The 14,068-nt window shown below is 41.0% G+C and overlaps 2 protein-coding genes across 6 annotated transcripts; one reads left to right on the top strand and one right to left on the bottom strand.

Annotated features, from left to right (window-relative positions):
* Window positions 1–5,206: 5,206 nt before the first annotated feature.
* On the bottom strand, window positions 5,207–5,880 carry LOC144702198 (MFP1 attachment factor 1-like). The gene has a single exon (XM_078574147.1). It carries the CDS (start codon window positions 5,813–5,815, stop codon window positions 5,372–5,374), a length of 444 nt encoding a protein of 147 aa, XP_078430273.1. The 5' UTR covers window positions 5,816–5,880; the 3' UTR covers window positions 5,207–5,371.
* A 1,480-nt stretch (window positions 5,881–7,360) lies between these two features.
* LOC144702196 (uncharacterized) lies at window positions 7,361–9,777 on the top strand. 5 transcript variants are annotated; one of them, XM_078574141.1, is made up of 3 exons: window positions 7,361–7,706; window positions 7,800–7,977; window positions 8,073–9,777. In XM_078574141.1, the coding sequence occupies exon 3, from the start codon at window positions 8,535–8,537 to the stop codon at window positions 9,741–9,743; it is 1,209 nt and encodes a 402-aa protein (XP_078430267.1). In that variant the 5' UTR covers window positions 7,361–7,706; window positions 7,800–7,977; window positions 8,073–8,534; the 3' UTR covers window positions 9,744–9,777. The 5 variants fall into 5 exon arrangements, with proteins under 5 accessions (XP_078430267.1, XP_078430265.1, XP_078430269.1 ...); XM_078574140.1 differs by having other exon boundaries at window positions 7,362–7,706; window positions 8,493–9,777; XM_078574139.1 differs by having other exon boundaries at window positions 7,800–9,777.
* The last annotated feature ends 4,291 nt before the right edge of the window (window positions 9,778–14,068 follow it).

Below are 14,068 nucleotides of genomic sequence, written 5' to 3' on the forward strand. Positions count from 1 at the left end.
AGATGTAAAAAAGGTTAGTATGGATCAAATATCAAGAGTGACAAATAACATTTCTTCACTTAAACAATGAAATCAATAAATTTTTTAACACAGCTTTGAATGTTATTTACTTCAGTATTCCTCGTGACCAAAACCATGATGTCCCCCAATCCAAACTTGTTAACATTTGTTGAATACATGAAGACCTTACATGAAGCCATAATGCTCTTTCACAAGCTAACGAAGTTTTTGCTATTTTAATGAGCAAGGTGATGATGACCAATGAAACACAGGGGATTAAAATCACATCAAAATAAAATTTAAATATTGAGTGATGGAGACAAATGCCAAAACAATACAAAGTTGACGCTTTTTTTTTTCAACAAATGCCTTGTCAGTCCAAAAACACAATTTGCATATGTGTCATCATGTCATTAGTGGAAAGGGATCATATGGGAGCAGAAGGAAGCACTAGATGAAAAAGAGTAAAAATATACATACACTTTCATTTACTTACAGAACATAATTTTCATTAAGAAAACATAAAATCTACACTTGGAAGGAATCAACTTCTTTGTATCGATTGAGCCCACTCGTAAACTTGCGACTTTTCCATTCATATAGAGATCCAATTGTCAACATCTATAAAAATGCAATCGTGGACCAAGAAACAAACGGATCAATATTGTTATTCCAAAGCTCCTAGGGAGCACTTGGGCAACTCACTTTAGGGCATGACATCCTAAAATTGGGTAACTCTAGCACTCCCAAAATGCATCGCTGTATCAATGCATTGATTGTGTCAATCATGAGGCATTATCTTTTGTGAGTATGATAGTGACATGTCGCCTCTTTTCACAAATCAGAAAATGTGCACATGCGGTACGGGATGATGTGTTGCCATGTGTCACACGGTCAAATCTCGAGCTAGGTTTGTTGCTCGAATCTGGTGTGTGCCGGCCTCAATGTTTAGGGCAAAACAATGAGCAGCCTTGATCTCTTGCAGCGGAAACTTTGCAAATGCTTAAGATCGCATAGAAGGGGTTAGAGGAGATGATGGGGACGCAGCCCCATCAGGGAATAGTGTCATTACATTAATATCATAAAATAGTACATCATTGTTGGGACTATTACATGGGGGAAGACGATGGGTGATACAGCGAAGGAGACGAGGCGCCTCGTGCCAGGGTAGTGTCGCCGCACCGCCTCTAGGCAGCCGCTCCGCACGCGCTCGCTCTGTTGCTATGTAAGTGCCCCGGGTCGGGCGTCGCGTGCCCGCGGGCGTGGCGATCACAGACGCCACCCCTGCCTTGACGATCACACACGCCACCATCACTCGTGTCAACACCCTCGCACGCACACTACGCGACGCCGCAGCATTTGACGCCCCCAAGTTGGGCACTACGCACCCAGCACTACCCGCGGGAGCGCTACACGCCCTTTGTGCCGTCTCGACGCCCTCAGCGCGCCACATGCCTTAGTCTCCTAGCGGGATGTCTTCTAGCCCCGCACCTCGCACAGCAATGCGCGCGATGCCCGCGCGGCCACTGCGCGGCACCCCGCACAACTCCGCGCGCTGCACCTGTGGCACGCCGCCCGGCTTGCGCGTCCCACACCCACGCGCAACGCTTCTCGCTCCCACGCAACATAGCGTAGCGTAGCTTGGCGTGACGCCACACGTGGCGCTTGGCGTTGGCGCGCCAAGCGCACTTATCAACACGCGTGCCCAGCACGCGCGGACGGTACCTGATCCATCGCGCCTTGGGTGTGGACAGGCACGTGCATCATCTGCAATGTATCACCACGTACAGGGGCAATGGCCTGAAAGATCAGGTATTTGGGCATAGCTACCCATAATGACTCAGTCCTTTAATGTCGTGAGCTGAAAACGCGGACACGCCTTCCCAATAAGCACGCAGGCCTCTGGGCAGGGTATGCCGCCTAGTTAGGGGCCTAACACCACGTCACACAATACATTTTCATCTAACTTTATTCTTTTCAGTTATATAGCAAATGACATGTGCCACCTTTGAAGCCTTTGATCAAGGATGACAAGTGACATCTTCAATGATTTTTTTAGAAATGACGGGAGAAATTAAGAATGTGAAACCTTAGAAGTGATCTAGTGGTGACACTAATAACCCAAATTGACAAAATTAAAACCTTGATATGAAGATCAATATGGGAAGTTTTGAAGGTAGTTTCTTCTTGCTGCAATATTTCCATGCATGCCCTAGAGATCTAAAAGGTGATGCACCGAATGCTGTAAAAATTGCCGTTGAACTTGCATTATACATTTTTAGGAAATTGATAGAGAATTTTGAGAGGTCCTTCAAGTGATCATCCTTGGTGTCTTGGGTGACTGTGGAGAAGTAACATATAAAAGGATGAGCTTAATTGCATTTGAAAATTACCCTAGTTTCGGTAAAATGGAAGGACTCATAGTTACTCTCCTTGCATTACATTGGATTGTCATTATCCAAGTAATATCCGTCTCTCCCTTTCACCACATCACTTTAGATCATGTTCATCACCTCTTAAATCTTTACATATCATCTCCACTTCACTTCATCTTTCTTAGTCCTATTTCTCATTCCCTCTCTACAATACTATGTACTATATTCTAGCTTTCATACAAATATTCATAATAGCTCAATAAAACTAACTTTTATCTTTGCAAAGCCATTTTCCTCATCTCACTATCTCATATTTTATAATTATCCCGCCTCTCCTCTTGAATCGCCATTTAAAGAGTAAATTATAATATCCACTTTGTGTGGAGAAGATACACATCATTAAATAGCCACATTCACTAAATGCATTTAGATTCAAAACCAAAAATGACATTAACCAACAACCCTAATTTTGAGTATATACAACTCACCGTGATGAATCTAATTTAGACCTAGCCAATGATGTCAATGGAAAACCATGCTACCAAGATAATGGATCTAAGGAATATCTATGGGCATATTCCCTTAACTTCTAATGTCACCAACCATACGATGCCCAAAGAAATTATCCACCTTTTTATCAGTCACTACCATGACTAGGCCTCCAATTCAATCTCAATTAAGGTCAAGTATACCACCTACTCGAGGACATATGCAAGGTCAAGGAGGAAAGGTGATGATGAAAATGGACGTTTTGATTAAAAAAAAGGTGCTTCAGCATAAAAAAACCATCATAAATCAAGTAACTAATATGATAAATCAGTCGTCAATAACATCACAAATTATACATCTTCAACATTAAAAAGAAGGGGCACTGGTTGCGAGAGAAATATTTAAGTTACTGAGGTAAGTTCAAGGAGAGAGTTTGACCAACATCTTTTTCATCCTATGCCAATCAAGTAATCATCCTCTGCATCCAGAGCAACATACTTTACTTGGCCAACCATGAAGACGCTTTATCCCCATCGATGGATGGTTTAGCAGATACATCACGACCTTTCCATATTCAAGAGAATAGACATCATTTGAATTCCTGTAATGGAACCCACTTTCCATTTTACCTCGAGAGAAAATGGTCATCCACATTTCTCGAACTCGTAGGGAAGATACCCCTTGTCTCCCTTTTTCACTACAAGAATTTAACTGACATCTATGTTCTAAAAAGTGAAAGGTCATGATGTATACGATAAATCATCCATAAATTTAGGAGTAAATCCCTTTGATAAATAAAATTATATAGGTGAGATGCCCCTTGCTTCTATTTTCTTAAAGAAGCGAGCCAAGGAAAAATAAGCCACTTACGGAAGCATATGAGGTGTGCATAGTTTCATTCATTACTAGACAACTTTTGGTTAGAAAATATTTCTTCAGGATTCATGAATCTCAAAACAAGAATCAAAGATAATTCAATTCATTTGGAAGATCACATTATTTAATGTCCTATGTTATCTTAGTGTGAGAAACAGACCTACAATATTTTTTAAATCATATGCATGCATTGTCTTAGCTTGACTAATTTAATCTGGAATTTATGGTTCAGAGTGAGTTTTCAGATTTAAGATTGATGGTATAAGCATCGTTTTTTAATCGTCGATTATTTATAGAATTAGATTTGAATTCATTTGCACCTGTCATTTTATATAAAGATTTATTACACACATCACAACCTTATATGGACTTCGAGGCAATATGATTAAATCAAGAGACGTATCAAATGGACCGTGGCCTATATTCAGATCCTTAAAAGTATCATAGAGTACAATGCGAAGAATTTCACATGGTAGGCTTCCTCAATAGTTGCATAGAGTAAGTAATGATGTATTTTACTAGCAATAAGCTTGAGTTTTTCTCAAATCCTCTTTTAGGAATATACATATTGGCGACACTTTTTTACAGAAAGATGATGTTATCACTTGACACCATTAGAGAAGATCCGCCAGAGTTTTTCTGCCAAATAAGTTCTTTTTTAAACTCACTACGCAGGGAGCCTCGGGAAGCATTAAAGTGAACACTCAACTACATAATAAAAATTTAAGCTTAGAAGTTCAAGTACCGAAAACTGAGGCTTATTATCTTTTTGTTTTCTTTTTCTTTTATCAAGATCAAGAAGGAATTAAACAAGCCATTGCACTCCGAGAATAAATCTATGCATTAAGGGCCTCTGGAAGGTGCTCTATTCATACTTGCCAGATTTCTAGGTAATTCTGAAAACGCATATGAAGCCAAATATATTACGTTACATCAAGTGACATGATTCCACGAGTTCATTCTCTCTCTTATGGAAGAAAATCTGATCACCAATTATTGATGACAACTTCGTCCAATATCTTTTTGTAAATAAAGAAACAATTTTACTTCGTCAATTAAAGAATAAAAGCTCCTTCCTCCAGTATTCAGGATCACAATGGAGGAGCTGGGAGTGGTTAAAAATTGCGCCAAATGAAAAAAAACAGATCAATTTGTTGTTTACTTCAGCAGAGAAATCGCGGAATTATTGATTACATCAACCCAAGTCATCATATGAACATCTGCAGAGCTACAGAAAAGAAAATTTGGATCTTCTGAAGCCATAATCAAGAAAAATATAACGGAAACCCAAGAAACATAGTTAGGAAATCAAACTGCTTTGCACATTTTCGATTTCAACAAAATCAAATAAAATTATAAAAGTCTGGAATTGAGGAAAAACAAACATCGACCATCGAGAGGGAGGAAACATGTACCCATGATTTCAAACAAAAACAACATCAGCCGATAGGGGGGAAGCATTACAATGTCAGAACCGCACCATAAATCTCATAAGAAAACCTAATCAAGCGAAGTTAATCCGTACAAACCACAAATTCACCAAAGAAGAAAAACACAAACGCACAGTAAACAGACATACCCCAAGAGAAACCGACAACTTTCCCCCCATACAATGACTCCGATCCGCTCAATCAAGCATCAGCAGTGGCCGCAGGCGCAACGGCGCCGAGATCTGACGGCGAATCGACAGAGGAAGAGGAAGAGAGCGGAGCCCTAGCCTTAACCGCCTCGAGCATCCTCTTGCTGATCTCTTTGGAGTACAGCTGAAGCGTTTCGATTCCGAGCTCATCCGCAGCCGCAGAACTTGCATCCGACGGCTGCTGGGCTGCCGCGGCGGTGAAAGCCTCCTCCTCGATCCGACGGGAAAGAGAAGCCGCTTCTTCCGCAGGGAACGTTCCATAGCGCTTCGAGAGAATGGATGGAGCAGACAACGTCTCCACCAAGCGCTTGATCACCGCTTCTCTTGTTCTTTGCGATGGCGGCCAGATCTGAAAGATCAACGACGAAGAACTCGCAAGATCGCCCTCGGCAAAGCTCGCCGGCGGCGCCGCTTCTCTCTCCTCCGCCGTCGCCATGGCCGACCTTCCTCGCAAGTCGCACCGAACCCGAGCTCCTCACTGGAAGAAAACCTTGGTAATGGTAACCTGCACTGCCGGATCTCCTGTCTTATCGTCGGCCACTACAGACACGACATGCCCCTGCAACCCAAACGCGTTAATGGGCTGCAGGCCCAAATTAAGGCTCAAAGACGAACAACCGACGGATAGTCAGTCGTCATCCGTTTCCGTCATCGTCGACCACGACGGATAAACTGCCAGTCTCGTCCCATTACGTCATCCATCTTCATCCCTGTAATTATAGTGCAGGGACTGTTTTTTACTTCATGGATGAAAATTTTGTCCCGTCCGCGAGGTTGGATGAAAACCGGGATGGAAATTTGTCCCGAGGCTAACGGACGGGACATTTTTTGTCCACTTGGACAAAAAACCATCCCGTCCGGAGGTCTCGGATGAAAAAACCGTCCCGTCCCATCCATCATCCATGCCTGGACCATCGAAACCATATCCACGCTGCTAGATGGTTACCGTGTTGTCATCTCTGTCTTGTCATCCGTCTCGTCCCAATCCATAATCTGTCTTCATCTACACCAGCTCATCATCTGTCTTAATCATAGTTCTGACAGGTGGACGGATATCAGGTTCTCATCTGTCTCGTCCCAATCAGTCATCTTATCCTCGTCCACATCGGTGATGGATGGATACCGGATCGTCATCCAGCTCGTCCCAATCTGTCATCTTTGTCGTCTATACTGGTGAGCAGATACCTGATCATTGTCTATCTTGTCGTAATCCATCATCCGTCCTCTTTCGCACCGGTGGGCGAATGACGGATCGTCATCCATCTCGTCTAAATCTGTCATCCATCGTCCCCCACACCAGTGGATGGATGAATGGATTAAGACATTTCCGTATTTAGTCATCAGTCGTCCGTCCTAGATGATGGACGACGGAGGGAAAGAGGGCGTGGATGGCAAGAGAGAGTGAGGGAGAAAACAAGAGGGTATTCAGCTGATTCCTGAGGCAGCGACAAGTAAGGGTTGGTGGTTAAGGTACGGTCTGGTTTTTTAGCAAAGACCTTACCTTCCTTGAACTTCGGTCCAGTTCCAGTCTGTTCTTGTTCGGTCCCAGTCCAGTCCGGACCGGTTCTAGTCTGGTCAGGATGACTAGTCAATGTCAAAGTCAAAGTATAAAATTTATGTTCATGGCTATGTTAAATATCCTCTACATCAAGAGGGTGTCGCGAATTGTCAAGTATAAGATGGATATGCTGAGCTCAATAAAAAATTTGATTTGACATTTTTTAGAATTTTATAAAAAAATTATTAAATAAATATTTAATAATTTACATCTGGTCTGGTCCAACCCTAGTGACAACGTAACAAACCGCCGATTCGTCTAGTCCGTCCGTCCGTCCATAACCGTCATATTCCGTCATCCATGAGAATGGTGGACCGTCATCCGGACAGGTGCCTTTGGCCCAATAAGGGTCATTTATTTGGCTGTTTCCGGGAGGGATGTTCCGGTCACCGACGGTGAGATTACCGTCTTCATTTAAACGTGACAAGAACGCACCTACGGTCACCCCCTAACCGAACGCGTCGCACCGGTAACCTTCTATGCGGGACCCACCAAACAGAATAAAAACAACCTCGTCTGTACGCGACTTTGCAACCAGGCTCACGCGAGAAGTTCCGTAGATCCTCTCTGTCTCTCTGTACGCAACTATCCCGCCATGGATGAGCTGTAGCGAGCTTGATTGAGGTAGCAACAGCGCTAGTTCTTCCGCTTGGCAATCTGTCGAAATGATCGCCGGCAGTTGCTGTCCTATCTTTAGCTTCGCGGCGTCTTCTTGATGACATTCGTTTTTTTTTCTTTTGCCTGATAGAGGAAAGAACTTGAAGAAGAGGTACGGTGATTCGTTTCTTGTCAAGAAGCGCATGTACTGTTTCCTTTTTGCGTTCTTCTGAGCAAAATAATTTCTGAGGTTGTCCGTTTTCAGATTCCGCATTCCGATTTCGAAAGAGTCGGAAATTTTTCCGTCTGTTATAAGCTTCTTTTGGGCGAGCAGCGAGGAGATGCATGCACTTTAGATTGGCGGCTGTTTGTTCCAGTTGGAAGTTCTTTTTAAATTTCTGTTTCCTTGTTTGTTCTCGACGAAGCGTGCTAAGGAGATCCGTGTAGGTCCCATATCTTGGTGAATTGCAATTTGCGGTAGTTTGTTGATAATTCTCACCAATTTTATTTATACACGTCTCTCGACATCCGGATGAAGAAGCTGGAACGGAGCTGCGATTCAAGATGACGATCTATTGATTATGTGTCTTCTGGCGTTATTACCTGCAAACTTATTTGTCTCTACTTGTGTCTCCTCGCTGTTCCCCCAAAAATCAATCTGAAGTTTCGTTTTTTAAAAATATCTCGAATTATTTTATTGGCGAATATTAGTCTGTTTCAGAGTTTAAAGAATGTTTATTAAATAAACAACCTTTTCGGCTTCTGTTCTCCTCTTCTAAGTGCATAACAGGTCGTGGAAAACTTATCACACCTGATCAAATCGAGTAATTGGCTTCCAATGGCGCATGAGCCTTTGTGAATTCCATAAGAAATTATTCATTCATTTTATCTTCTTCTTCTGAATACATGAACTTTTCGAGCTAAAATGATCCTGAACATGCATCAATTTTCTCTGCAGGTCTGAAGAACTCATCTAGAAAGACCTTTCTCCTCAAAAGGAATGATGGCAAGGGAAAGAACTATTCCTCACTACCTCCGCGCTTCGACCGGATCATGCCACGACTTATGCAAATATGGGGGAAGCAAGACCAATGAATCAGAGGAAATGACGACGACTCTTCCTCGCCGTTCGATCAATGGACCGCCATCAGAGCAGAAAAGCACACAACTCGTACCGAGCAAACCCAGACTCTCCAACTCTCAGAAGAAACGGACCCCGAACGAACTGCTTAGTGAGAAGAGATTGAAAAATCCTGGTCAGAACATCAAAGCAATTTACTCCCCTCCTGAGATTGGAAAATCACATTCAAGGACCATTATCAGAAGCCGCGTTCCACAACCTTCTACAGAAACTAAGCCATGGGCGAAATCCAAAGTCGTAAAGTCCAAAATCTCAGTTGAAATTTCCACTGCCATGAGAAAAAGCGGACGGCAATCAAATTCCGAGACTGCCCGCTTGAAAACTTCTACGGAGAAACCCACAACGAAACTCGGGTCCCAAATCAGGCAAAAGTCAACGCGGAGTCCAATCACTAAAGAAGCTTTGTCAAAATCCATTGCTCTGGACAAGTCAACAGTCGGGTCTCGTCTCAAAGCAGCATCTGTACAGAAACCGACGACCGAAGACAAAGGCAGAATTAAACGGAGACTGATAACTCCTCGGCTTCGCGTTGACCATGTCTCAAGGAAAGTCGGCGTTACGAGGTCAACCTTTCTGGACAGTCACCCCGAGGCAGCGGAGCCGTCCGATCTTGGGGAGAGTAGGTTGTCGAAATCGGACGGCCAGTCATCGTTATCATCTCCTCGCTGTTCATCGCTTTCAGACAACGAAGGGGAGTGCAGGGATTCCAACTCGGAATCTGCGGTTTCCGAAGAGGGTGAAGAAGTCCACGCCAGCACGCGAGGTGGGGGAAGAATTCGAAGTTCTCAGGCAAGAAAAGGAATGGTCAACGTACAAGAGACGGTGGTTCTTAGACATCAAGATGTTCAGGATAGGAAAGAATCGATGGGACTGTTCAACGATGTGATCGAAGAGAGGGCGAGTAAGCTGTCCGAGTTGAGGAAGAGCAAGGTGATGGCTTTGGTGGGGGCGTTTGAAACTGTCATCTCGCTTCAGGAAGGCAAACCTATTGATTATTTGGTCAAGGTACACACCCCTCTCTCCGTACCTTTATCTTCACCACCCCAACCTGTCGAATCGTCCAATTGAAGAGAGTTTATTGAATTGAAACGTTTGATTTGCCCATCTCTATGTCTCTCTCTCTCTCTAGTCCAGTATCCCCCCCATAAAAGCCAAATTATTAAAGGGAATCTCGTATCATCTTTTAAAGTCTATCACCACTAACTCTGATTATATAAAAAATATCATGTAATCTTCCTCCGTGATATTTTTAATCCAATGCTCCTTTAGGGACCTGGTATAAATAAATTTACTTTTGCAAGGTTTGGAAACAGGGGGTTAAAACTTTCGCTCCAATTAAATAAGGGAGACAGTGGAAGGTTCTTCTTTTGATTATGGACTCTGAGATGAACCTAAAGTCAACTTATTCATTGCCTTGTGTTAAAGTATATTTGTTGAATCTTTTTCTCTCGATTGGGAGTTTTCAAAAGCGCCATCGAATAAGGCCTCCAAATTTGATGGATGTTTCTAGAAATCCTTCATTATTTACTCCACTTTCTATATTCTGTTTGTCAGTTCTATATAAGGGGTTCAATCGAATTTTTAGACTTTTATGACATGCCCTATCTATGGTATTGGGGAATATTTCTCTTCTAGTTTTTGGGAGAAGCTCAGAAGGAGATATTTCATCACAAAACTATACATGGTTTCCTGTTGCATGTAGATTCTCAGTCCCATCATCCATTTACTATTTTGTGAATAAAAAACATGTAAATAGTAGTTTTAGTCTTTCACACAATCCAGATCATCACATATCTATGAGCCCATCAAATTCAAAGCTTGTACCCTAATATCTCATTGAGCACACTGGTTTACAAAATCCACAGCTTTTGGAGTTAGAACTACATAGATCCTGTACATTCCTGTTAACCCCAATCAAAGTTAACATAACTGATTATGGACTCAAAACTGTATGTAGGAGTCTGGAATCAAACTCGTCAACTGAAACCAAATGTGAAGTTGAAGTTTGATAAATAAGAAGAGAAAGAATCTGAGCCATAAATATGATGAACCTTTAAGTTATTATTTTTACTCTTAAGACCGAACAAGAAAAATGATCCATAAAAAGTATATTTCAATCTCATAGCAGAATACAGTCAATGTGGGTCAACTAAACTTGTAGTTACTATTGGATAACAAATGATTGATGATATTATAATTAGAAATGTATTAAATGGGATTAGATATATGAAAAAAATGAAATAATAAAAATTACATTGTGAGATGAAGCGACCCACCTTCCTAGTACTAACTATCAATGATAGTAACGAGTAGATTTGATTGAAGTAAAATGTTTCTTACTCATCGCCATATATATCGAGAGACCTCTTGATGGATTAGAAAAAGTATCTTCCTTTTCATATCACTAATGAAAATATTTAGGTAAAACTACAGCTTTCAATCCAAGGAGTTTATTTATTCCATAATGAAAGAATCAATGATTGAATAAAGTAAATTGGGATTTAATTTTAAATTTTCATAATCAATGATTGAAAAATGGACTTAGATAAAAAAAAAATTATCTAATTTTGTTTAATGTTATGTATATTAATGTATTATGTCATGATTATTTATTCCTTACATTCATTTATGTCTTCCTACTGACCAAATTTCACAGTTCCCAGTTGCAAATTTACCTTGTTTTTTTATGGCATCATATTACTGAAGTCTTTTACTTTTCTTGCTATCACATTGTTAACACATAATTTATTTGCCTCGGTTCAGTAAAACTTGATATATTTATGAATGATAAGACCCACTAGATCACACACTTTCTTCTGATTGAACCATGAGTTTACCTTGAATGCTAAAACTACCCACATATAATATGACCTATTATTTATAATATTATCATGGTAAAATTACTTTTATTTTAATCATATAAAATATTTTCCTGAAATTTGAGAAAAAATATTAATTTTTAATCATCAAAATAAAATAAAACTAAAAAAAATAATTGAAAATGTTTCTTATGGGGACCCAGACAATCATAAATGGCACACCTTCCTCAAGTAGACCTTAAGGATCAAACTGAATCAAAACGATCAATACACCCATTTAATACTGAACTAGAAAATTGATATGAAGAGGTAAACAAATGCAGAGCGATAATCGATCAGATGTAATATCTTAAAACTGATCAAGAGATTGAGAGGGAGAAAATGATTGACAGGGAGAGAGTGAGGAAGAGAGTCCAACAGGTAGAGAGAGAATGAGAAAGAAACTGAGATAGGGCGAGAGAGAAAGCGAGAGAGAGCACGAGTGAGAGAAGGGGGAGAGAGACTGAGAGAGAGAGAGATAGAGAGAACACAAGAGTAGGAGAGAAAAATAGAGGCTAAGAGAGAAATATAGAGATAGAGAGAACAATATAGTGAGAAGAGATAGAGAGGATGAGAGAGAGATAGAGATGGAGAGAACAAGAAAGTATGAGAGAGATGGAGAGGCTGAGAGAGAGATAGAGATAGAGAGAACAAAAAGTATGAGAGAGGTGGAGAGACTGAGAGAGAGATAGAGATAGAGAGAACAAAAAGTATGAGAGAGATGGAGAGACTGAGAGAAAGATAGAGATAGAGAGAACAAGAAATTACGAGAGAGATAGAGATATAGAGAACAAAAAGTATGAGAGAGGTGGAGAGACTGAGAGAGAGATAGAGATAGAGAGAACAAAAAGTATGAGAGAGATGGAGAGACTGAGAGAAAGATAGAGATAGAGAGAACAAGAAATTACGAGAGAGATAGAGATATAGAGAACAAGAAAGTAGGAGAGAGATGGACAGGCTGAGAGAGAGATAGAGATAGAGAGAAAAAGAAAGTAGGAGAGAGATAGAGATAAAGAGAATAAGACAATATGAGAGAGATGGAGAGGCTGAGAGAGAGATAGAGATATAGAGAACAAGAAAGTAGGAGAGAGAGAGACTAAGAGAGAGATAGAGAGAACAAGAAAGTAAGTGAAAAAGAGTGGCTGAGAGAGATAGAGAGGCTGAGAGAGAGATAGAGAGAACAAGAAAGTAAGTGAGAAAGAGTGGCTGAGAGAGATAGAGAACAAGAAAGGAGGAGAGAGATAGAGAGAACAAGAGAGTAGGTGAGAGAGAGAGGCGCTGTGAAAGATATAGAGAGAACAAAATCGTAGTTGAGATATAGAGAGGTTGAGAGAGAGAGAGACATAGAGTGAGAGAGGAGAGAGATAAACAGACCGAGAGAGAGAGTAAGAGGGAGAGAAAAAGAGAGACTGAGAGGGCAATGATAGTGGCCGCACAGGGAATTTCCATCAATGGATTTTAACCGCACAATGATAGTACACAATTGCCAAATAAAATAATCCAAACCAAATTGCGGTTAAAATCAGATCGAATTGGATTCGTCAATCTTAAAGACGAGTTTTCAAGTCGATCAAACCCAATTAGGGTGTGACTAACGATATCCGTATGCATTATCTGTAATCGGATAACGCGTTATTCGTACGCAAAAAAATGTCGCACGTGGACGACATCGGTATTGGATATCGATAACGGATATTGTTATGACTTACTGAACGGGTAACGTTTCAGACATTGTTAGTGTGATAACGATATCGGATGTCGATATTGTTAAGAGGATAAAAGATACGATATCGTCTACATTATCAGAACAGATGACGGATTACGAAAATGGTTTGCATGTGTTGATATTTCATAATATTTATTATATGAAGCTGTATAGGAGAAATCATACTAAATGTTGAAGTATGGATGCCATTGTCGAGTTTGAGATGATTTTTGGAAAGTCACAGACTGCTTGTTGCTGATATGGACATCTGCAACAAGATTAATGACATCCAACATCCATACGCACATTATAAAAGATTAACGGTAACTTAATGTACCATTATAAAAGTGAAGATGGTCCTTAAACAACTACAAATAACAAACATCATAGGCTCTTATTCCACAAGCCATCTGTTTCTGCCGTCGTAGCTTTTCGGTGGTGGGTGTTGCCTTTTATGGATGCTATGGGTGACCTGAAACGCGACAAAGTTAATCATTGATGGGGTGAAGTTGTGGTGGGTCCAATAGGTGTGGTCTGTCCATGGCTCGAAAAATGCATCACGGCTCACTGGGATGTGCAGTTCTGGTATGGGCTCATTTGGAATGAAGTGAAGGCTTGCAAGGACTTGTATCGTACTGGCATCAATCAACTCAATTTGCTCCGATAAGAATTGAGGGGCATTGAAAGTGTTGTCTTTATTATTTTTGCCAGACCTTCCATTACTATCGTCGTCATCCTCAGAGTCAAAGTTGATGATGTGCACAATTGAGTCTTGTGATTTCTTCGCCAGACGTTGAACGAGTAGACGCATACTCCGACGTGGTAGGTGT

Source organism: Wolffia australiana, chromosome 4, assembly GCF_029677425.1.
Source record: "Wolffia australiana isolate 7733 chromosome 4, ASM2967742v1".
In the NCBI taxonomy this organism is placed as follows: domain Eukaryota; kingdom Viridiplantae; phylum Streptophyta; class Magnoliopsida; order Alismatales; family Araceae; genus Wolffia; species Wolffia australiana.